Raw genomic sequence first — 26,071 nt, 5'->3', positions numbered from 1 at the left:
GCTCTTGGGAAACTTGGAATTGGGTTCAGCCATGAAAATGATAAGCCTTGATTATATTTCGTGTTGTCGACATCAAGCAAATTTTGGAATGACATTCTGTATTTACATCTGAGGTTATCAAATTTAACTCATCGGCAGCTTCCTTTTCTTTACTGTGTGTCACAGGAACACCTATTTGTGTCAAAGCAGCCTACCTAATAGCTGCTTTGCGATAACAGTTTTGGTGTGTCCGTTGCTGACAATGAAAATCATATTGGGAAATTCTGACTTGCAGTGCAAAAGGATTAATGTTAATTAGCAACTGTTGGCTGTAATTGTCACCCTCATTAAAATGCAGAATTATGTATTTCTTAGTTATAAATAACCTTCCTAATTGTACTTGATGTATGCCAGTTTAATCAAAAAGTACGCTTGCAAACAGGCAGATATTTGCATTAATCTAGCACTGGATCTTTGAGTCTTTTTTGATCGTCTTTTATTCCAAAGTTGACTAGTTGGGGGAGGTCTGTTACAGCTACATATCCTTTACACATTTTTTTATTCAGCTCTGTGGATCTGACAGGATTTTGTATTAAAATGAGGGGAAATGTCTTCTGGGAATGTTCAGTGCAACAGAAAACGTGTCAGTTTTGAAGTAGTTGGCAAGGTTTCCATCATTCAGTGGTATGACAATTTGAAAGTAATAATAAGCAAAGCAAAATAGCGTACAAATCACATTATGAAGCTGACTTAACTCTTTCAGTCTGCTTCTTACCATAATTTTCATTGTTATCTTAATTACCTTTTTTTTTACTTTTTTTTTTACCCACTGCTTTTGCACGTTCTTAAATACCACATTAAATCTTAAGTGAGTGTTGGTTCATTGGATGTTGTTCCCTTTTGCAGTTGTAATCACAGCAATAATATTTTTTTAAAAAATATATTTTTAGCTTCCTTCTGGTTGTTGCTTTACCTCTTTGTCAAAAAAACCTGATCTGACTGCCTTTTCTTCTTCCAGTGACTCTGTGCTCTGCATTGTAGCTTTTAAGCATTTTCTTGGAATTACTATGATGGCAATTTCTATAGAACTTGACAAATTACGACCAGTCTTGGTTCCTCTTGTCATGGTTCTTTAAGGGATTGTTTTGTGTGGTTATGTTCCCAGCACTGTAGTCACTTCTCTGCTACTTCTCCTTCAGAGGAGTCTCCTCTTGGGTTTTTCTTTTTAGAGATGGGAGGAATTGAGTAACAGTATATAGAGAATAATTACATCTCACTCTAAGAAGCCATTCTCCCAAAATATGGCTCTGTCATCGTTCCACCACATTGCTTATGTGTTGCTTTTTCTCTCTCCTTCACCTGCCTGGACTTTTCAGGCTGTAAACTCTTCTGGGCAGGATCCTGGCACAGTGAATCTCCGTGCTTGGTTGGTCCATGTAATAACGATGATTAATTGTGATGCTAGTATAGTTAGGGTGGAATTCATCTTGCTTATCTTGAGACAACTGAGCTAGTTACCCTCAGCTCCTTTTAGAGTCGATGACTTATTTTAGGACCAGCTAAATCACCTTTTGGTGATACCTGTCATCCCGTGGACTGTAAAATAAGCCCAGAGTAACGTGCGCTGACACCTTATCCCTCTTACAGCTGAATATGTGGAACTAAAAATAAGTTGTTTGTCATTTGTATTTTGTTTATGGATTGGAAGCAATTGCGGGGTTAACCTATGTGCTACATGGTCAGCGCCTTGGTTATTAACACAGTCTTAATGCTCGCATTATAAATCAAGGGGCTTATGTACGGAACACTCTGGGGGAGGGATTGGGTTTATATGATTGTGAACGTACAGCATCTTCTCGGTGGAATATGAGCTTGTGTTGTGGCAACCTGTTTTAATAAAACTGTGGTGATGGAAAGTCGGGAGTTGTCACTGCTTTGGAGAATCCTTTTTAGAAGTGACATGAAAGGGTAATGCCCTGTAACTCAAACACGAGTGACCAGGATACTGCGGTGTTTCTGAGGTCTGAGCAGGACTTTGCAACCCGTCCGTTCGTTCCCACCTCTGCTACTCAAACATAGTGTTTGTTGGGAGAGGGTCTCACCAGACCGGCACAGCTCTGTCTTCTCCTTTATATCTGGCTGATGCGTTGCCTACTTATAAAAGAAACTGTTGGCTTTCTGTCACTTCAGGACGTTAACCAGCACTTTATACTATTTGATTTGCCCTATTTCCAGTTATATATGTACTTTTTATTTCCTTTGTGATATTCTGGTTCTCTGTCTCAATAAAGCCATCCAGCTTTTGTTTTTACTACCAGGCATAGCATAGTATCATCAGTGAATGTCGTCTCATTATTTGTCCTCTCTCTAGGCCGCTTATGAATGCATTGAAGAGTTCAGGCCCTAACCGATTTCTATGAGGCTCAACCGATGACCTCCCTGGCCAGTTTGCAGCAGACCAATTTTAATGTTTTCTCTTTATTTCCTGTCTTTTAAACAGTTATCTATCCATTAATGGATTTTCCTTTTAGTTTATGGCAACTGTTAAGTCTTTGGTGATAGATTTTCTGGAAAGCTTTTGGAACTCCAGGTAGACTATATAAACTGTATTTTCCTTTTTTGGATGCATAATAATTCTACAAATCTAGTAGAGGTCCCCAGTGAATTATGACTTAATAAAAAGGCTCTTCATCAATATGTCAAGTTTATTGAATCTTTTTTGTAATTTCTATCAGTCTGCTTGTTCTAAACATCAGACCTCTTCATTTATAGAGTTTGGCATCGCTCTGGATCCCTTTTTTTTAAAAAAAAAAAGCTACATTTGCCAACTTTTAGTGCCCCAGAACTGAGGCAGTTTTAGGCAATTAGTTATGTGCTATAGTTAATAGTTCAGCTATTTCATACTTGAGCTCCCTCAGAAGTTTGAGAGAGTACCAGTTGATCCCAGCAATTTATTATTGTTCATTCTGTTGATTTGTTCTGTAATGTATTTATATGGCACTTCAACTTGAGACAGGTCTTCCACCATGTCCTCTGTGGCTTCAGAAACTTCCTAAGTTCCTGCATAGTGAATATCTGTCAGCTCATTGAGTTTTTCTGCTATGGCCTTATCAGAGTTAGGTGCTCCTTTTTAACTTTATCTCCTCTTGGCTTTCACAAATATTCAATCTTCCTGTTTTTTATATACTTACAGTGGGATTTGTTATTAGACCTTATGCTTTTAGCACAATGACCCTTAATCTTTGGCTGGGATTTCTTGTGTTGTTTTTGGTTTGTTTTGTTTTCTTGATCTATCGGTTTGCTGTTTTCTTTATTTAAACATGACGGGATGTAACTGTCCCCTTTACTGTTCCACTTAACTGGTCTGACTCTAATCTCTCAGAAGTCTTTCTCCATAGGTTGTGTCATTTTTGAAGCCGTGGTATAAATATTAGACAAATGTGTGCCATTTGCAAACATTTTACCCCTTTTAACTGCTCCTTTTCTTTTTAACAAACTTTCTCATTTTTATATTGTTTCCACTTCTGAAGTGAAGGACTGCTGTAGTGAATTTTGCTTCACAGACACGTTGAATCGAAGTATATAATGTATGTTGTTACTCTTTTGTGGTCACTTCCGAGCAATGCTGCCAGATGAGAGAGAGATTTTGTGGAACAAACAACCCAACAGACTTTTCAGCCTGGAAAAGAGGTGGCTGAGTTTAGGATACTATCAAAAGCTCATAAAATCAAAGGTGGCATGCAGAAAATGAATAGGGAGCAATTCTTTATTGTCTTGTCTACTGGCCATCAGGCAGAATTGTGAGATGGCACATTTCAAGTGTACAACATTTTGGGACGGCAGATCCAGTTACCTGGTAGCCTGACTTCTCGTCGTTATTGTGTTCTCATACTCCAAGACTGTAGGTGTAGGGTTTTTTCTAACTTATACAGCTTTTTAGATAAAGTCATCCATAATATATGGGTTATAATAATGGTTTTTGAGTAGCTACATGTTCATCTCTTAATGTCTTGGTCGAGATATTTCTGGTGTGGAAATACCCAATATCTGGGTTTAAGTCTCAATTTCATAATGTTACATATCTGGAATTAATTCAATAGGACATAATAACAGAAGATTCAGGCCCTGATTTTTTTGTGGGTAAGGTAATGAAATAACCAAGCTGTTTTCCACAGTGTTTCGGTGTAAAGAATATTGAATCGTTAAATACATTTTTGTTTTGTGGGCTTTCCAGAATTACTTTTGGGAACCCTGAGTCATGTAATATACTTTCCAGTTTTCTAATACAGATTTGAAGGAAATAAAGAGTCAATGGTGTAGTCCCTGCTTACAGATCGTTGTTCAAGCTGAGTGCACCAATTTGTACTGTAGATGTGACTTCTCTTCTTAGACCACATTTCCTTTTCAAAAACACATGCTATTGAACATTGTTAAGTTTGGCTCTGTGGTGGGCTGTGACTAGAGCACTGAAGTTATCTCCTCAACATTAGGATAATCTTAAAAGAAAACAGTATCTTGAGGGTTTTTTTGCCATTTATTTAGTTGTAGATACTGATTATATGTAGCATTTAAGTTTCTCAGTGGAGCATGCTTCGAGCTGCCAGGTCATTTGGGGTAATGTGTGATAATTTTCATCTATTCTGTGTTGTTTATGAGGTTGTACTTCATTTATGGAAGGAAGGAAGAAAGAAAGAAAAGAAAAAAGAAAGAAAGGAAGATTATTTCATTTAGTCTGAATGTGCTGGGAGGGAAATAATTTGAAAACTTGATGGAAAACTAAACCTCTTACTGAAAATAATATTGTGTCTTCGTTTTCTACCCCATATGAAGTTTACTCTGTTTGTTTTAATAGTGGTGCCTTAAGTGTTGTTTTTCTCCTTTGGTTCTTCCCACAGATAAGTTTTAAAGGATTTTGTTTTGATACATAAAGCTGGACAATATAGTAAAATTGAACTAGTTGAAAATGTCCCTGCTCATTGCAGGGGGTTGGATGAGATGACCTTAAAGGTCCCTTCCCAACCAAACTTGAACAAAATGAAAAAATGAAATGAAAAAACTACTTCTGAAGTTCTATTTTTTTCTGTAAAAAACAAACATAGACATTCTAGAGTAGTAATATATAATTTATGTATTTAAACTCTTTTAAAGGAGATTCGCAAAGCCTCTAATGCCATTGTACTTTTAACTTTCATTTTTGCTTCATCTGCATTGAATCATCTTTTACAACTTAAAACAGAAATTGGGTTTATTGAAACATTTCAGTTCTGATTATTTTTTAATAAAGATGAAGAAGCCTAACCTAATGAAATCACTGGAATGAAATGAGAAAAATTCAAAAAATTAATAAGCTGAAGACTTGAAGATTTTATTGAGTCACCTTTGGCTGTATATTCTCTGTGTGTACTGTCTTGGATCAGCAAGGTGAGAAACACGCCTCGTAAGGAACAACCTTTGCACTGTGAGACTGACTTTTTCTGTTATGTTTCCAGAAGTGTTACTAGAAACAAATTACCAATAGTTCTTGTGTGTGTAACTTCTGTGCCTCTAATCATGGAATTGGGGTTTGATATGAGCAGAAATACTGAATTCAGAGTTTCCCCCTCCCCGCATAGTTCAGACCTATAAATATATTTTGCAGAATGTGTGCATGTCTGTCAGTCTATCTGTGAAACATCATAATGCACAGGCAGCTTTATGATTTATGAGTTTGCGGGCTTTTCGTACTCTTAGAAATAAAATGCATCCTGATAATTCAGTGTTGCACTGCGTGGGTATATTTGCAGTATAAAGAGTGCAGTTTGTACCCAGCTGTGCAAGCCTTGAGTCTGAGGTGGCAGGTTCTTGTAATTGTGACTATTCCCCTGCATGTGGATCTGCCGGGAGTTTTTTGAGCTCTGTTTCTGTTCCGATGACCTTGTCCTTGCCTGTGTTGTTCCATGGCTGCCTTCCCTTTTCCCTGTAACAGGTGAAGCAATTCCTAGAAGGACTTTAACAGCGCTCCAGCTGCTGCTCATCCCAGCTTCTGCTTGACTCTGTTAATTGCTCTGTGCATCCCCATTCTTACCCATATGCTTGGAATTTGGAAACTGTATATCTACCCCTTCCGTAGGCAGCAAAACAACCTAGTAAGAGAGATGTCCTCTCCCTCCTCCTTCCTTGCCAAGTTCAAATCTCTTTCAATCTTCTTTTTCCTATCTCCTAATGACATCTCAGCTCCTAGATTTCTAGGCGTGAAAGAAAAGTGTGCTTTCTTAACTCAGCCTGCAGTGACAGCTGGCTACTACTGTGATGAGCATCTTAAAGAACATCTAGATCACTAGAATGTATAAGCTTATTGTAATTACCCGTACAATTTTCTCGCTTTCACTCCTCCTGTTATGAACTTTTTAGCAGCAGACCGTTTCTACCAGTTCACAAACCGTAACATCACATGACATTGACTTTACTCAAACCAGAAGATTTTTGTGCCAAGGTTGTAACATTGTATCATTACTTCATTGTATCTGTGTGAAAATTTTAATTTCACGCCCTGCGGACTTCACTGTCTCTGTGCACTCTGCTTGTGTTGTTGCATAGAAGGGTAAGTCCCTGGGTCACATTCATTTTGTAGTCTGGCTTTTTTGTGGGGTTTTTTTTGTGTGTGTTTTTTTTTAAATAAGACTTCTGTTTCCTTTTAGAGGTCTTGCTGTAAAGTTAACTGGGGATTTCTGCCAGAAAAATATTTGCAAGCTTAAACTTAGGATACTAAAAATGTTTTTACTAAGCTTCTTAAAGTGTGAGTATGACCTTATTCAAAAAGAAAAAGTGTGTGTGGGGTTGTGCGCTACACTATAATGTTTTTGTATGTGAACTGATGCCAGTGATCTGCTGAAGTATTTGTGGAAGCGAGAGAAAACCCTTGTTTAAGTATGTCATCAGGTTTCCCATACATCCAATCTGGTTTTAATGAGTCATAAACCATCCTGGGCAGAAGCCCTTGGTTAATATTTGGATTCATTTATGGGACTTCCTGGTTTGCAGGCACTGGTATTTTAAGTTTCCCTGGTTCCACCATGCTTGTACTGTATGAGTAAGTCAGTCAGGTCCTTGCTAGTCACTTCTTGCCTTTTGTCACATGCCATCGATGAAGTTTAATGTGTTTGTGAAGAAAAATACCTGACTACAACATCACAGAAGAGCTGAGCTTGAGAGCACTTCTGGACCTCATCTACTCCAAGCTCCTGCTTTGAGCAGGCTCAACTAGAGCAGGCTACTCAGGACTGCATCCATCAGGTTTTGAATATCTCCAAGGATGGAGACTTCACAACCTGTCTGGGCAACCTGTGCCAGTGTTCAACTGCCTACATGGTAAGGAAGCTTTTTTTCCTTCCATTTGAATGGGATTTCTTGTATTTCAATTTGTGCCCATTACCTCTTGTTCTTTCAGTGGGCACAACCAAGAAGAGCCTGACTTCATCTTCTTTCCTCCCCTAACCAAGTATCTGTACACATTGGTAAGATTGCCATGAGCTGCCCTTACTTACAGTCCCACCTCCCTCAGAAATTCCTTGTGTGTCAGATACTTTAGTTCCATAGTCATCTTCATCTCCCTTCACTGGACCTGCTCTAGTGTGTCCGTATCTCTCTTGTACTGGAGAGTCCAGCACTGGATGATGCAGCACTCCAGCTGTTTCCCACCCAGGCTGAGTTGAGAGGAAGAGCCACCTTCTTCGACCTGCTGACAGTGATGGCCTTTACTGGCTTATGTTCAGTTTTTTGTCTGTCAGGACAGCAAGTGTCCAGGTCCTTCTCTGCAAAGCTGCTTTTCACCCCGTCAAGCCTGGTGTGTACTGGTACCTGCGATTTTTCCTCCCGAAGTGTGGGATTTCACATCTCCTGTTGTTTGGTGGTGTGAAATTCTTGTTGGGACCATTTCTCCTGCCTGTTGAGGTCCCTCTCTGTACACTTTCTGTCCCCTCTCAGCCTAGAATATATGCAGAAGAATATGGGAGTGACATATCATCAGTCCCTTGAGCCATTAAATGTCCTGCCTTATTTTGTAGCGTATCAACGACCTTATGTAGTTTCTGACAGAAACGTGGACTATCTGCAGGTGTATGGTTATCGAAAAGTAATTCTGCAGAGCCCGAGATCGTCTTCGCTAGTTACTGCTGGGAATGAACAAACTAAAATTTCTCTTCCCTGCCCATCTGTTCAGCAATCGAAAGTAGGTAATTTATCTCAGTGGGACAGCTACCACCTGCGTAAAGTTTTTGAAAGAGGTTGTTAGTGTGTGATGACTACAGCCGAGGGACACCAGGCCTGAGCGCCTTGTACTCCGTGCTTTACTGCTGTTTTTTTTCCTGTGGATAGCCTTCTAACTTGGTACTTGCGCAGTGTCAAGCCTGTTCAGAGCCTGTGTCCCAGTGAAGCTCAGGATGTCACAACCCGCTTTGCCACACAACATGCTCCTGTGCCAGCTGCCTGCGCCTCCTGGCCAGCAGTTGCCCCTCTTTGACATGCTAAACCAGGCGCCGCCAGCACGCTGCATTTCTCACAGCTACTGTTTTATCTCAGTGGCTTCCTCTGAATTATGTATCCTCATCTTTGATGTATGAAATCTCAGCTGATTTAAAGATTACCCGGGAGAGTTCAGCACACCTGGAGATGAATGGAGCGGCAGAAAGTCCCAGCCCTTCCACGCCGAGCGCCGAATGGGAAGTTTTACAGAAATTGGGTGCTGGAATATGGTTTTTATGGTAGCGTTGTTTGGTCACGTATGGTCTGCACCCAAGCAATCAATAGCTTGGCATGCCAAGTATTTGAGCTCAGTTGCAACATTTGCTCTCAGGCAAAATGGAGGCAAAATTCAAATAAAGAGCTAGTGAACAGAGAGATGGTGGATGGTTCTCTTAAGGCTACACACCAAGGGTTTCACTAGATAATGTATCTGAAACTATGCATGCTTCTGTCTGGGAGGTGAGTAGAACAGAGCGAGTGGATGCAAATCTGGCTGAAAAGCAGTTGCTATCTGATGTGAGGCTTCTGAGTACATTTTGAAGGACAAAGAAGCAACTGAGCATAAACTACATATATAATGTTGGAAAGATACAGAATCACAAGGCATATAAAGCTTAAGCGCTCTAGCCTATGAAGCATACTTCAGTTTCTTCAGTGGGCATTGTGGTCACTGCTCCCTGCAGAAATTAAACTTTAGATGAATTGCAAGGTCTTATTCACCTCTCTTACGCTACCATAACTGGTGTAAAAGATGATGTCAGTTACTATGTCATTAGCATTAATGAAGTGATGCCAATTAGAAGCTAAGAGCAATAAGCAGAGCTCATCTTTGTGATGCAGTCTGGGCTTTTTGCAAGGCACAGTATGTCCACTCTGTCTTTTAACTATTACTATAGTTAAAATTTAAATTCCTCTGGATCTCTAGATATTTTCAACCCAAATAGCTCCCCACCACACCATACTGTGAGACATCCTTTTCTCTCCCATCTCTCCTGCTACACACCCAGCTCGTGAACGGAGAGCAGCAAGGCATTGTTTTTTTCTAATAAAAGTTGTTTTAAGGTCACTTGTGCCCTTTCTCTTTTCCTCCCTGTTCCCTGCCAAGGGACTGTGAGCACAGGCGCAGGGGCTATTGCCATGGCCTTGCTGTTCCAGGGATCAGGAGCGGGAAGATGTTTGCATTTACCTCTGGAGTGTAATTCTGACTGATGGGTTCTTATCAGGTTTGCCAAGTCCATCCATCCAATTGTCTATTTCTGTTTTGAAGACCAAGCAACCATAAAGTTGAAAACTGTGGTGTATTTTTGGAACCTGAATTTTCAGACAATGCGTTTATGAATTATTTATGGAGAATGTGTTTTCAGTAATGTGCGGCATAAAACGGAATGAATGCGTATCCATACTTGCCCTGAACTCTCCAAAGTGCATGCTAATAAACAGAATGATAACCTACCATCACTTTTGCCCTGTAAGATTTACAGTGCAAGCACTTTCTTGTGTGGTTCAATTCTAGTCAGTATGTCAACTTAAAGCTCTAGTGTTTTGTTTTAAAGTACAACTTGGTGAGTGATTTTCTATTACTTAAAGAAATCTTACTGCTTTTTCCCCCCTATTTCAACCGGAGTTAGTGTCTGTAAATTTTTCTAGTCATTTTGGCATAGAGCCACGACAAATTATGCTTTAATTTGCAATTAGAAGGAAGCGGCAACTGTGCAGAGCTGCAAACCTTTCATTTACAATGGCCGTTACACAAGATCATGATTCTACAGAATGATTAAGATATTGAAGAATAATTAAGATATCTTTAGGTTTTTGGCCATTTAGAAGTGCTGTGCTTATTTAATTTTTTCAAACCTCCCTGAAACAGCTTTTTCCGTAATGACAGTAATACAGGACTCTATATTATCACAACTTGGTGTTTACTGGTATCTGAATTGTCTAATGGTAACTTGTTTCCACTGATACAGCTGACAGGGCAGAGATAATTAAGAAACAGAAGAATCTGAGTGCTGGATTTTGCTATTAAACACTCCATGCCACAGCAGCAGAAATTAAGCTGACAAGCAGGAGAGAAAGGATCATCCAGTTCCACAGGAAGAGCTGGTGTTTAGGTGTAGCTATTGACTGTATGTAAAATATTTCACCAGAGTAGAAGGAAAGAAAAAGGTAAAATAAATAATTTCCAAGCATACACTGAGGCATCTCATTTCCAGGGTGTAATATAAGAGAGCTTGCAGTACCTATTCACCCTGACAAAACAAATGGCAACAGGCAGGGAAGAAACCCAGCCCCAGTGAGCCGGTGGCAGAACTTCCATTGGCTTCCGTAGGGTCACGATTCTATCCCAATATATACTTAAAACTACTGCAGTCCGATTTTGCTCCTCTGCTTGATGAGGTTTTAAATCTTGCACAGCTAGTAGCAGTTCTTGCCACAATGGTTAGAAAGTCAATGAAAGCTCACAGTTCAGTAACTAAATGGCAAGGTACAAAACTTTAGAATCATAAAATGGTTATAAGTGCTTGACCTAAAACTATGCAGATCTCCCAGTGACTCCACAACTGAAGCGAAAAGTTGATTTATTATCAGGCAGGCTGGGAATTTGGACTGAGGTTGTGAAAAAAGACAGATTGCTGATCTATGTAAATGAGGATGGACTTTGCAAGCTGTATGTGGTGTTTTTTTTTCTCCTCTAAGCCATGCCCCTTAAAATTGTTTTGAAATTATTTAGTACCCACAAAGTTCTAGGCAGCATACAGGATGTAAGATAGTCCCAGCTTTGCCTGAACTACAGTTGGAAAAATGGAGATGAAATGTGAAAAAGAAATAAAACTAAGGGGCAGCACTGAGACTGGCAGAGAGGAGGTGCAGAATTGCACTGTGATTTACATATGCAACCCATTGTCAGAGGCTTTAGTACATTATAAAAGCACAATTTTAAAGATGATTTACTGAATTAGAATTTGCTTTGAGGGGAAAGATGCTTGGGGACAAACTTGTAAAAACAAAAAAATGAGAAGCTGTTAAGGCAGGAGAAGTAGGGGGATGAGGTATGGCAGAAAAGATGATGACAGCTTAGTTTTGGTCCAGAACAATAAAGGGTGAAGATTTTGCTGAAGATATGCTGTGATAACAGAGTGCTTAAAGGGAAAAAAAGCTAAGCATGCTCAGAAGTGCGAAGTTATTATGTAATATCACAGCAGAATCAGGGCCTCAGGTGCTGTACATATACTGAGGTTCATTTTCTGATCTGAAGAGCTTTCAGACTTGATGAGACAAAAACGGGTGCGTGAAAGGGGAGAGAAGGACAATACAAACAGAGTGATTGCAGAGGTGGTTATTAAACTCCACGGTAGTTCCGTGGTTCTGTAATTTCTTTCTTTTTGTACTAAAACTTCATTCTAAATTATTCTTCTGTCAATGGCAGATCTGATTTAAAAGGTTTCTTTACTTCCCAGCACCCATGTCTTTGTTCACCCGCCCCCTTCCAGAATTATTACAACCTCAGTTATGCCAATTCAGCTGCCTGCAGCCATGCCTTACAAGAAACAATCTGCGGTTTTTTGTTGTTATTTTTTTAGCTACTAAAAGCACATGGAGATAAAAACAATAAAGAAGCCCTTTCAGTTGCATTTGACAGGTTGGTAACGTGGCAGCAGGGGCTGAGCAAAAGTCCAATGAGGAAATAATAGAAAAGGCTGAGTTACCAGAAGCAAAGGGGTCAGGTAACTGAGCATTAGGAGCATTGAGACGGGTGTGCGAAAAGGTGAGGAAAGCAGGTGTTGGTCTCTGACTACTGGGCAAGTGAAAATGTCCTGTTTGTGTAGCAAGGAGGAATAAAAGCAGCAGTAACTCTTATTTCAGTTATGACAGATGGTTGGATACTATTGTAGGTGAAGCTAGGGTGAAAAATGGGGAAGAATAATCTCTTATCAGCCCTGCCTTAGGGCACAAGCTTTTTGAGATGCTGTTGCTGGATTGGGTGTCCTTTAGTGCACTGGTACTGCCTGCTATGCAAAAGGCTGGAGGTAAACCAGCAGTGTTCAGTCCCTTTCAAGACCAAGTCCTCTTTGCTCTATACTGCCTTTTATCCCACCGGGGAGGGAGGGTTGTCCCGTAACACTGCCAAGCACAGCTCATTTTGGTTAGCAAAGGTGTGATGATGTTACTCAATTCGGCCGCTTCTCCTCAGATTCTCCTGTGCAAAGGCTGTAATCTCTGATTCCATTTTCAGCAAGATTTGGTGGTAGTTGTTAGCAACCCTACAAGAGGAGGCATTGTGTTCGTTGGCACTGCAGGTCGTGCTGCAGACAGGTGTGTGTTGCAGTGCGGTGTATCGATACATACGCACAAGAGAGGGACCTGTGGAGCAAGGAAGCAGCAGACAAAATTACCTGAGTCCACACAGACAAGTGTTGTGTGAGTGCTGAAGGGAGCTGATCTCCCCTCTGTTTCTGTGCAGCCCAACCAGGGGAATATGGTGCTAATTTTGGGGTGATCACTTGCTAGAAAGTTATTGTCAAAGAGCGGAGGGAAAGTGGCAAAATCTGTTGCTGTGCTAGAGGTATTGATTTATGAGAGAAGATTAAAATACGTGTGGCTCAGATAAATGTTCGCTGAGACTGGAGCAGAAGCAAGAAATGTAATATAGTTCCAATACTTAAGGAACATTTGCACTAAAAAAGGAGATGGATTTCTCAGTACTGTGCCAGATCTTTAGCTATAACTAATAGTGTGAAGCTGTGAGGAAGAAAATCCTCTTTGTTTATCTCTACCTGACTATCAGGAACATGTTTTTGTTTGCAACACATACATTTTCCTCCTACCAAACTTGGAAGCAAAAAATTCATGGAACAGTGGCACTTTCCATGCTGTTCTGATCTTGTGCATTATACCTTTACCCCTGGACTCTGACTTGTCTATTTAGACCATGTGTTCTTTTGAAGAAAGGATCGCCTTTACAAGTGGTTGTAGAGCGGGTCCCCCGATCCTGATCAAGGCCTTTAGGCTATACCATAGTCTATAAATAAGTAATAATGGTAATGATAGCGTGAGATGTATTTGGAAGTGGAATGACTTCCAAAGGAGGATAGCGAGAGGCTGATTGTAAGCAACAAATGTGAGGAAGCACACTGTAGGGCTTGGTTCTCTGTCAGCAGGGAGATGGCTGGATGATCTAATAAGTCTTTTCCTTCTCTAGGTTATGTTTCTGTGAATACTGCCTTGGAGAGTTCTCTAAAAGTCTCTGATACTGTAAGCTCTCTATTATGTGGGTGTGGGTTTTACAGCACTCCGGGAGGCTCTTGCTGAGGACACTGTGTAAATATATTCTGTTTTACATTGTATGATGTATTTTAAATAAAAGGCTCAGATCTTTTTTTAATTACCTTGAAATATTCTGCAGTCTGATCTTTTTCTTTAAGAATTAAGAAACTTTGAGATGCCTTTGGAAAATACAGACCTGTTACAGGCAAGAAATACATCCCAACCCGGAGTGTTGAACTTGCCTCCTCCTGTATCCCACAGTGAAATGTCTGCTCTGAGTCCCAACCTGCATGAAAGTAAAATGTGAATCTCAGGCTAACTGGCACAGTCTATTTGTCTCTGATTCTTGATTTAATCTTGTTCATTCTCTTGATGTTTCAGCCTCAAGAATTGCACTTATCTGCTGTCTTTTCTTGGTTTCGGCATCTTCAGAGTTAGTACATGGGAATATTCCTGGAGGGTGGTTTTTGGTCACTGAAGTCACAGTACACATGTGAAAGGCAAGGTCCCCTATCCCAACTCGTGGCCTTTCAGGGAATGGCTGCAAAGTCAGCTTCTCTTTCTCAGCTTTCATTTTCTATCCAACTGGTCTCTAGTGTTCATTGACACGTTCATCTCAGGCTTGCTGGGCATAATAGCATGCTGGTTAAAACCTGGCATATACTCATAGAGCTGGGAAGGAGAAAAGAAAGAATCTGAAACATCATCTCAGACTTATGGATCCTGAAGCCAGAAATCTGGTGACACAAAGGATCCAGTGGACATAATGCATTTGGATTTTCAAAAGGCTTTTGCCAAGATTCCACACCAAATGTTGATAAAGAAATCAAGTTTCTGCAGGACTGGAGGAAAAGTCCTTCTGTGAATTTACTGCTGATTAAATGATGGCGGACAAAGGGATTTAATAGTTGTTTTTCACAAGTGTTTACTTTTCACAATGTTCTTTTGAGAAGAATCATCATTGAGGTCTTCTAGGAACCCACTGGGCTGGTTCTTCATCAGTGACCTGGAGCTAGAAGTGAACAGCAAAATCTCCTGGGTGACCTAATAAGTTTGTGGATGTTACTAAGTTCTTTCAGATAATCAAATGCCATGTCAATAGCAAGAAACTCCAAAAAGGCATAAAAATGAGTGGACAAAAAGGTAATTTATGTAGGGAAGATTCATCAACACCATGCCTACATGATACTGAACTCAGAGAAGGTGGTGACAATTTGTGAAGTCAAAAGCCCCCCAGGTCTTCACAAAAGCTTATAGATGCACAAGCCTTGGTGTACTCACATTTTGATTCCTATGTCTACTTTTGGTCTCAACCCCTCAAGAGAGACATAGTGGAAGCTTGAAAAGATGCACAGGACAATTAAAATGATCAAGGAGATTACGCAGCAGCCATAGAACAAGACGAGAAAAAGCTATGACTTTGGATAGGAAAAGGCTAAATGAGAAATTGAACAGGATTTGCAAAGTTGTGAAGGTGGTAGATAAGTTGAGAATGGACCTGTTGTTTGCTAGATCCCACCACGTGAGACAGACTAACTGCAGTCAATCCTTAAAAAGCACTTGGTGACACTAGCAGAATTTCAGATTAAAACAGATAGAAATATGTTTTTCAATAGCAATGAACTTCTGAGCTCGCTGTCACCGGATATTGTGGAAGCAGCAGGTTGAAAAAATAAATTAGGCAAGTTTGTGGACAATGGATTGGTACATGGATCTTGACAGGACATGCCAGGCACACACCTGTAGCATCCCTAATGCAACAATTGTGAATGCAGGAATAAAGATGGCAAAAAAGTGACTAGGACTCTTTAATTTGGGTATAGTTCTGCCCTTCATCTATAGAGCCTGGGTTAACTTGGGGGTGGATGATCAGTTGTCACAGCCAGTTTTTCCAGGTAACCTCCAGGTGTATCACTACTGTGGTGTCTTCAAGTTTGAGGCAGTTTGACTGCTTAGTCCACTTCTTATCTGTATCTGTTTTTTCCTCTGCTTCCGTTTGCCCTGTTTGTTCTACTCAAATAGGGATTTGGTATTTGCTTTATAATAATAATAAGCTCAGTTTCCTTTTCTGTAAAACGGGTCTATTCCTTACCTCTTGAATGTGTTTTTAGCCGTATTTAGCATTTGTAAAGTGCTTGAAGGCAAGCGGTGTTTTATGAATACAAAGTAGTGTTAGGCTTTGTACTTAGGCACAATACTGTACCGTAATTCAAAGGCAATTCATGTAACATTAGTAAATCACTTTGAACTTTATGTTGAAAATATAAGCAGTAGTATAAAAATAAACCTTTTTATTTCCTCTGGTATATACAGTTAAATAAAGTAAGCCTATACAGCTACTAATCTCCAAATCCATATTGTGAGTATGCTTTGTTGAAATGCCATCACCTTGCAGAAGAGACATTCTATGTGTTTTGTACACATTTATGGTTGAAGAATAAATTTTCAGAGACTGTAAATGAAAAGATATCTCTGAACATACTGATCAAATAATATCTGACACTGCTGTTTTAAATAAATATACATATATCTTACTGCCAGAGTATTTATGACTCTAATAAGTTTAGTTATTTTGCCTTATGGGGAAATTCCTGTTCCTCCAAATATCAAACTTGTTTGGAGTTGCGCTGTTTTTTCAGGAAGGAACAAATGATATTATTACTTAAATGGGACTGCACAATATGAAAATACAATAGTGTAGTTTAAAAATGGAACAGCTTGTAAGAAATATTTTACCAGCAAAGGGAAATAGATGAACACTAAAAATTCAGTGACATATCCCAAATGTCTAAATAAATAAGTAAACAAACATCACTCTTCAGCCAGTTGATGCAAGGATGCTCTGTGGTTACCTTCAAGAGCACCGATCAGTAATGAATTCTGCATCACTTTGGCATAATCTGACCATTTCTTAGGTACTATACATTGTGGGGCTGTCTGAACTCTGATTGCCCAGCAGGTTTTGTTAGACAGAATACCAAGTGGTTTCAGGTGATTTCTCAGCAACCATCCTGGGGATAAGTGGTCTTATGGTTCCCAGAGCAACAGCCACATTTCTGTGTTTGTCATAAAAATGCAAGAACCTGCCTTCTCATTCAATTTGGAAACACAGTGCAAAGTAAGATGCCCCTGTAGATGTTCAGAGAGTTATGTTCCTGCTGCATGGGCAGTGAAGCAGAAATACAAGTGGAAGGGAGGATTTGGCTCTGTGCCAACCTATGTTTATTTTTGTGCTGTTTTCTTCTTTAAAATGTGAACATTTAATGAGCTGTTCTGAATCGTAATGCTTTATGATGTTTTCTGTTACCTTAGTGATGGACTGCAAAACTCTTCTACATGAAGAGTTTATAAACTCTACTAGATACTTATTTAGTTAGGAGCCAGCACTGAAAGTTTCTAACGAAATTTCCAAAATCACTAGTGGCTGAGGAGCCAAATTTCCAGCAACTTGTGGTAATTGTACGGAGGAGACTGAAGGAGTGCAGCAGTCACAGCACTGTGCAGTGCCTGACCAGGATGGATTTCAGAATCATAGAATTGTTTCAGTTGGAAGAGACCCTCAGGATCACCAAGTCCAACCATAAGCTAACCTAACTCTAGCACTAAACCATGTCCCTGCGAACCTCATCTAAACACCTTTTAAACACGTCCAGGGATGGTGACTCTACCACTGCCCTGGGCAGCCTGTTCCAGTGCCTGACAACCCTTTCTGTGAAGAAATGTTTCTTAATATCACCTCCCCTGGTACATCTTGAGGCCATTTCCTCTTGTTCTATCACTTGTTACTTGGGAGAAGAGACCAACCCCCTCCACGCTCCAACCTCCTTTCAGGCAGTTGCAGACAGCGATAAGGTCTCCCCTCAGCCTCCTTTTCTCCAGGCTGAACAGCCCCAGTTCCCTCAGCTGCTCCTCATCAGACTTGTGCTCCAGACCCTTCATCAGCTTCATCGCCCTTCTCTGAACTCTCTCCAGCACCTCAATGTCCTTCTTATGATGAGGGGCCCAAAACTGAACACAGGATTCAAGGCGGTGCCTCACCAGTGGTGAATACAGGGGGACGATCACCGCCCTGGTCCTGCTGGCCACACTATTCCTGACACAAGCCAGGACGCTGTTGGCCTTTTTGGCCACCCGGGCACACGCTGGCTCATGTTCAGCCGCTGTCACCAACACCCCCAGACCCTTTTCCCCCAGGCACTTTCCAGCCACTCTTCCCCGAGCCTGTAGCGCTGCCTGGGGTTGTTGTGACCCAAGTGCGGGACCCGGCACTTGGCCTTGTTGAACCTCATACAATTGGCCTCAGCCCAGCAATCCATCTAGTCCAGATCCCTCTGTATGGCCTCCCTATCCTTCAGAAGATCATCACTACCACCCAATTTGATGTCATCTGCAAACTTACTAAGGGTGCACTCGATCCCCTCATCCAGATCATTGATGAAGAGACTAAACAGATTTAGCCACCCAGGCCACAGTTCTGCACTGACCCAGCTGCACTGGTTTGATCCCTCTGGTACCTGCCTCTCAGACAGTTTAGGCACCTCCATGCTACTCTCTGAGCCATATTTGGAGTTTTACCTTTTACATTAAAAGCAAAGGCAAAATTTCTTTATCGAAAGAAGAGCTTCCAAGCTTACCTTGGTCTGTTTTCTCTGCTCCCATCTCTGTCCTCTTGTGCACGGCGCTGCGTTCCTCAGGCTTTGCACACTAATTCTCTGTGTTCCCTCTTCTGATGGAAGTTTTGGAGATTTTACGATAAGATTACTCTCGCCAAACTTTAGCCATCTAAATGGCTAGACTTCTAATCCAAACTTGCAGACTTTACAGATTTTCTTCTCCCATGATGAAACATGGAGACTTTCAGACTTATGACATTTAGGTGAAAAAATATACATGGGAAAAGTGTCAAAACCAGGCTTAGAAAAGTGATTGTTTTCCAGTCTGTTGCGGAGGTGCTCATTGACTTTTCAGCACACTGGGAAATGTACCAAAAAGGTGAAGATGGACTGAACTACCACCATCCTTAAAGGGACAGTTGCCCACCTCATTTTCCTTCTGTTGAGAGGGCAAAACCCATCCAAGAAAATTTGTGCAAGAATCTAGTACTGATGGAACGTTTGGTTGCTTGGTTGAACACCTATATGTGAGGAATTTCTGTATGTGGCTTAATGTACAGTGCTAGTACTTCTACAGAATGTTTGGGAATTTTTTTCTCCTTGGGAAGCATGAACAATACGAGGGTACTCCTGTCTGTTAATTTGCATTAAAAGAGCATTCAGTATTCACAAGCAGCATTTGCAGGATCAGTTTTCCTATTTGAAATATTCTGACTCTTGGGTGCCAGATCCTGCAGCTTGAACTTCACTTTAACTTAAGTGGCATATTATTATTATTATTATTGTTGTTATTATTATTATTATGATTAGTACTACTACTACTACTAATAATAATAATAATGAAGCCTGTTTTTACTTATGCATTTATTCAGACCATGCAAGGAATTGGTATTCTGGTTTCAGATAAAGTTACATTTCAGGATCTGAGCATTCTGACTGTGTCTCTTTAAATATTTGGGTATAAATAAATGGTGAGAAAATTGTCTGTGTGAGCTTCAAACCATTCTAAGTCTACTCTGTTGCCTCCAGCTAGATGCTGTCTGATGTTGCCTAGACACACCAGGGCAAACTATTATCATGGGATTAAACACTAAATACCTGCAAGGAACATTCTCTTTATCAGATAGCGTTCTGTTAGCAGAGTTCATTCAATTTATTGCATATATAACTGTGGTGTCAAATAGACTGATGTACAACACCTGGTCTTTTACATAATCTTTGCTATTTGCTGCGCTTGTAATCTGCCAAATCATTTAGCCTTCCTGATAGCAGAAATGCTGTATAACTTAGATAAACTTGCAGAAGAAATGAACTCGAAGGTACTGCTGAAATCTAGGGCCTGCACGTTTGCTATAAATGCACTGGCTGGTTTGGTTTCCCCCCACCTAATCTGTGATTGAATGTGGCTGCTGGAGAAATTGAAATTTTATGATAGCACTACAGTCAGAGGAGATAAGCATTTGTATGCTAGAGTAGATTAATCTAAAGAGAAATTTTAGGTGTGGCTAATGAAACCTGTGTATGTGTGAACTGAGTTTCTTTGGGGTTCAAAGCATCTGTGTATATCTATATGGAGTCTAGTCCAAAACTTTCTCTAAATGAAAAGTCTAATATAGCTATGTCCTAGTTCTCACTGTCAGCAGCTTATTCAGTTTTACATTGGAGATATCTTTAAGGAGCCTCAGGTTTTGGAGGGTACTTTCTCAATGCTAATATAAACAACAGACCCCTTTAAAACGCTCTTGTTTGCCTACCCAAAACCCCCATGTCCTTGTGAAATTTTGGTTGGGATAAAGGTACCACATTTCAGTAGGTTTAGCCACTTATATGGTCCAATTGAGACAACGCTGAAGCTGTATTTTTTTCATTTTGAGTCTGTCATTTCTGGCTATTAGGGGTGATTTAAACAGACAGATAGTAGAAAGATATGTAGGCAAGTCTAAAATGTGAAAAAGAAATTTTAAAAATGGGTTTCTGATTGGGTGGAAATGCAAGCTAGACATTGAAAGGAAAATAAAACAATCTGTAGATAGTCAAAAAGAAGAGAGAGCTCTGTGAGGCATTAATGTCAAGTCGGACTGTGTTAGAAACTATGGGAACTGTCAGATTGGAAGAAACAATAAAAATTGCAGGAAATAGTAGAGCAGATGTTTCCAAGCAATCATAGCGTAACTCCAGTGGTTGCCATTAACATCAGTATTAACCTGTCAGTACCACAGTTAACTCCTTAGAGCTGAGGAGGTATTTCTGTATCTCATCCGTAACTACAAGTTACTTTGTCGTGGTCGGTTTTCTGGTGATGGCTGGAACATAACACTCACTCGTACAGTTAATGAGGGATACTTTGCATGGCTTTGCTAGTTAAGGGAAGGAAATTGCTTCACCTGGTGCTGCTTGCTGCTGCATGATGCTGTTGGGCGGCACAAGTGGCAGTCTGCCTCTGGGATGCATTGGCTGCTGCTAATCTTTCACACCAATAAAGTGTTGTGAATATTTGTACTTAAGAATTGTTTTCTCTATTTGAGTTGAGGAACCTACTCCAGCTGTCTGGCTTAGTTGCTTAGTCTTCCTAGTCTCCCACTGTCCTGAAAAATAGAAGCTTTTCTCAAAGCAGGAAACAGCCTGAGATGTTTTCACACTATGGATGAGCTCTCTCTGCTTTTAAGATAGGGACCCTATGGAAACCAACCAGCTACGCTTTGATTGGATGCTTTGAATAATGTTCTGTGCATGTAAGTCATGAAATACGTGAAGTATTTCAGCAATGGGGACAGACTTTTTAGCAGGGCCTGTTGTGATGGGACAAGAGATAATGATTTTAAATTAAAAGAGGGGAGATTGAGGCTAGACATGAGGAAAAATTGTTTTGCAGATCATAGTGACACACTGGCCCAGGTTGCCCAGAGAGGTGGTTGATGCCCCATTGCTGGAAACATTCAGGGCCAGGCTGGACAGGGCTCTGAGCAACCTGATCTGGGTGAAGATGTCCCTGCTCATGGCAGGGGTGGGACTGGGTGAGCTTTGAAGGTCCCTTCCAACCCAAACTATTCTATGATTCTGTGACCAGGAACATTCCTGCTAAAACCAAAATGGAACAAAGGGGATTTTTACCTAAAACTTTTGAGTGATAACTCTTAGACTGGAGAACAGCCTCCCTGAGGAATCCCTGGAAACGGCCTTGTTTAAGACATTTAAAATTGGACAGGAGAAAATATATTGTAATGATCAATCCTGTGCTGGTATTTAGATCAGGTCTTGTCTTGTGTGAATATTAATAGGAAGTCTCTGTCTGAAGTAACTGCCATTATTCAGTGTGCATTACTACCTAACTAAGACTGGCTTGCAACCTTCCCCCACATCTGTACTTACACTCAAAGAAAAGCCTGAGGAACGTTTAGGACCTTTACCTTCTCTCTCGGTGCCTGAAGTGTTGATTTGGTATTGCCTTGCTTAGATTATATTCCTTCAGTGCTTCCACAGGACAGACTCCATATAGTGCACAGAGATTTACAGGAAGCACGTGTAGTTTGTGGCAATAATAATAAAGTCTCCTGCTGTTTTCAAATCCCTGGGAAACTAAATCAAGTGTAGAGGTCTATTCAAAAAAGTGCAGCATGTGTATAAGCTGCTTTACTGAAACCTATACGGGTCTGCCTTGTACCCATTCGGTGTATTTGGCTGTCATATCTCTTGAAGGTCTGTCCTCAGTCTCTGGAGTGTGACTAAGACATTACGCACCTCAAATGGAAAAGCTGATGAAACAGCTTAAAATAACCTGGAGCAGTCATGCTTTGCCCACCTCTTTTTCACTACTTTTGACATTCTTTATAGGAACCCATACAGCAGAATTCTTTCTGTGCTGGTGGCCCCCATCAGACAAATCTGGATCTAATCTGAATTATGAAGACAGGAAGACTGGATTCAATTCCTGTGTGATGCTTAACAGAGCTCTATTTTCTTGTTGTGTTTCTGTAGGTATGAAGCCTGCCTTCTTGACCTGGTTGAAGCTATGAGTCCGATATCTGCCTCAGGAAATCTCTGCAGAGAATTTTACGACAGGAACAAAATGCACACACCTCGTCGTGTGAGCCACAGGCCATCGTCCTTGTACCAGAGCCCCCACAGCTCCAGAAGCAGAGCAGATGAGCTGGAGGAGAGCCGGCTACTCGACGAGATTTTCTTCATTTGACACACCTCATTGGCCTACAGCCCTTTTGTAGAATTTTTAGGACCTTTTCACTGCTGATTTGTTTGCGTTAAAGTACTGTTTTTAAATTATTTGAGTGACAAGTGATTGTCTTCCCTCTTCTAAAACATATCTAATTAGCATCCTGTTTCATTTTGGATTTAGTAATCATGGTGCAAGAATGTTGTTGGGATAGACCAATCAGAAAGCATTTTTTTTCTAAATCTTTCATGTGCCAAGTAATCAATCTAAAATAGAATTTTTTTTTAATCTGCAACATTTTCTAATAGATTGAAGTCGCAGTTTTGCCAGCCTCATATCGGAAGTGTATTTCATTATCGATTTTTAGCTCTAAAGCAGTTTGCAAGAACTGCCTAACATTCAAGAACCACCGCGTTCAAAGTAGATTATTTTCTAATTACACAAGTCTGTTTAAAACCTGGCATATTATAAAAGTACAAGCACTTTAGCACTTCTTCTCAGTGATTTTATGATCTACTTTTTCCTTCAACATGCTGATATTTAAAACGCTGGGTTTTAGGGGGTATATCATAAACTCAACTACACAGTGTCTAATAACGTTAATAGATGATGTTTCAGGTTGATATACTAGGCATAGGTTTGAGATATATTCCTCTTTAAATCAGTGCTATTTGACAGAGTTTATGTGCTGGGTAACCTAACCCTGAAATAGCAGAACACAGCCAGACACTGTGGTGGTCCAAAACCTATTTGATGTACTTTTCAAGATTAAATATATATAGTAGTGGTAGTGTAAGAACAGTCTTAAGACATTTTCACTAACTTGCACTGTTTTGATAGTGTATCCAGGCTCCATTGTAAATAAGACAAATCAGTAACTATTTCCACTAGCAGCTCACAATGCACATTTCCCTGCCGGCTTTAATTATTCATGCTGTATCTATTTCAGTTTATTTAAATGCACTTCCATCTACTGCATGTACTTGGTTATTTAAAGAAATGTGCCGAACTGGTAAAAATGACTGCAGATTACAGGATTAATGGTCATTTTCTCCACAATGCGGTGTTCATATTTTATTGTAACAGTAGCCACCGGCATGTGTTCCTAGACACACGAGGCTAAAATACTCATTTTGCACAGTAAAATTGCAGTGAGAGAAAGGCAGAACTGAGCCAGTACGGGCGAGTTCTAGGCCATTTGCTCCAAAATGCCACTTTGTGGGCCAGTACGGCTTTTCTGACGGTCTCTTTAGGCAACCCTGCTTATCTTAATGGCGCTGAGTTGCTGTGCTGATCCTTGGGGTACCCCGCTGCCTCCCGTCAGTGTGGGATTTCTGGCACGTGCCCCCGGCAGCACTGCGCTCTTGCAGCAACAAAACAAAAGGAGGAGGAAGGGGAAGGTGAGCCTCGGGTTGCTCTGAGCCATTTCATTCAGGCTCAGTCTTAATCACTAATTAGGTGATAACCCTCTCTTGCATCCCAGCTGAATTTTAAAAGCTGCTCGGAGGAGTTTAGAGGAGGGAAGCGGCATTAGTGGAACAGAAAATGACTACTGTGGAAAGGCCCTGCTTGGTCTGTCCTGCTGTCAGTGGAGTATTATAGTTCTTTCCAATATGTCCATCTGCTGTTGAATGCCCTTCTTGTTCTACTCCCTGAGCCTGCAAAGGCACAGGTTTCTGCTTAAAGCCCCGAAGACATATTTGGTGACCTGACCCTGAGGCTGAGTAGTCTGCTTCTTTAACAGTGCAGAGAAAGGGAGAGGAAAGAAGAGAAAAATGTACAAGCAGCAGCAGGAAAACCCTGGAAAACCATGAAGAGATGACCGTCATGTAGATCTTAGGGGTTTGGGTTGGTTTTTGGTGGTTTTTAGTTTTGGAGTTTTTTTTTGTTGTTAACGTTTGGCATTTATAAAGAAACAGTTCTCTGATTTGAGTCCAATTGCTTCTCTTCTCATTTCCAATTTGACTGAAACGTTAATTGCCTTTTCTAATAAGTCCTAACTGACCTTTTGAAACGGCAAAAAAATACATGCATGTCTCTTGAAAGGTGCCTTTGTGTACCCAATTGAGAACACTGCGTGGGTGCATTCTGTTCTTTGGTTCTTTATGGGTGCCAATATTTAACTGCTTCAGAATTCCTTATGATCCATTTTGTTCATTAACGATTCTAATGATGATTTTTGACTTGAATCTGTATTTTGGTAGTAGTTCTTTTTAAAAGGACAATGTCAGGCTTGTGGGCTCGGTGTTCAAGGTTCTGTCCGTCATTCAGAGCTGCTTGGGAAGGCAAACCTTTACAAAGCAAAGAATTCTAGAACTAAAGTGGTTGAAATGTCTGATGGCTAAAGACCTGCCTGTTTTAACTGTCTGTGAGATGTGGACAAAGAAACAAAAGCTATTAAGTTGGTAGACCCTGTGAAAAATCATTATTTATAATGCTGGCTCTTGCTCTAGTTATCGGCAGTACATTAGGAATAGTGTTTAGCAGTCAGTGCAAGCAAAGATATTTTGCCATGAGGCACTACAAAGTTGAAGTTATTAAAACATTTATAGCCTTAGGAAAAAAAAATCAATGATTGTCAAATAGCAAAGGACAAAATCAGTAGCTGGGACTGGGAAGGGAATTGTTCCCATCTGCTAAAACAGTAGAGAAAATCGCTTGACAGTGTCCTTTTAAGTTTAAGCTCCTATATTAGGAAGCTGCTGCTGGGGAGTTTGTCCAGCCATAGATTGTTTGTCCAGAGTGTTCCCAGTTAATATGCTTCAGCTACACATCGGGCCATGTTTCACGTGGGGCTTTGTGGAATAACATGACATCTGCTGAGGCTTCCACTCGTGCCTTCGCTTTGTGTCCTTCCCAAGTGGCTCGTACACACTCACTTACCGAGGTTTGTGTAACCATTGCTTTTGTGCACCTCGCATGCCGTGACGTGTAGCAATCACACCCTTTCCACTTGTAGTGTCTCCAGTCTGGCTGTTGAATCCCATCTCGAGCATATATTTATATACGTATGTGATGTCTTAATCTAATAAATTATCTGGGGATTTCGTTTATTCTTCCAGGCTTTTATTTGACTTATCTTCTGGTTTGTTTTGTCCAGCTCAGATGTAAATTCTGCCGTTGACAATATGTTCCACTTTCCACATCATGTTATATATATTGTGAATCTCCAGTTTGCTAAGGTAGATGAGGAACTCATTGTAAGCCTTCTCTTCCTCTCCAGGACATGGGTTTTGCTGTGAGAAGAAGCAAGACCGCTTCTGGAGCTTGAGGCAGGAGAGAGAGGTCTCAGAATGCAAAAGAGAAGAGAATGGGAGAGCCAGCACCATGCTTTGAGGCAAAATAGTGGAATTAAAGAGTAAGAAAGAAAGGTTGGAGGCAAAAGCAAGGAAGGACAAGTTTGCAAGGCAGAGAACTGTACCAAAGGATGACAGAAGGTATAGGTTGAATGGAGCTGAGCCAGATGGTGGAGACAAGTTGTTAAAATATAGTAAGTTGATGAAGTAGAATTTTGTGCTTATATCCTGGAGTGTGAAATGTCTTCAAG

The 26,071-nt window shown here is 40.6% G+C and overlaps 1 protein-coding gene across 1 annotated transcript in view; it reads left to right on the top strand.

Moving 5' to 3' along the window:
* KIAA1328 (KIAA1328 ortholog) overlaps nt 1–25,556 on the top strand; it is a 180,258-nt gene extending 154,702 nt beyond the window's left edge. The window contains exon 11 of the mRNA XM_065656410.1: nt 22,332–25,556. Within this exon, the coding sequence (XP_065512482.1) occupies nt 22,332–22,545 (214 nt within the window). The 3' untranslated portion in view covers nt 22,546–25,556. The remainder of the gene's footprint in view (nt 1–22,331) is intronic.
* The last annotated feature ends 515 nt before the right edge of the window (nt 25,557–26,071 follow it).

Source organism: Caloenas nicobarica, chromosome Z (genome assembly GCF_036013445.1).
Source record: "Caloenas nicobarica isolate bCalNic1 chromosome Z, bCalNic1.hap1, whole genome shotgun sequence".
In the NCBI taxonomy this organism is placed as follows: domain Eukaryota; kingdom Metazoa; phylum Chordata; class Aves; order Columbiformes; family Columbidae; genus Caloenas; species Caloenas nicobarica.
This window is presented reverse-complemented; position numbering and strand designations above follow the sequence as displayed.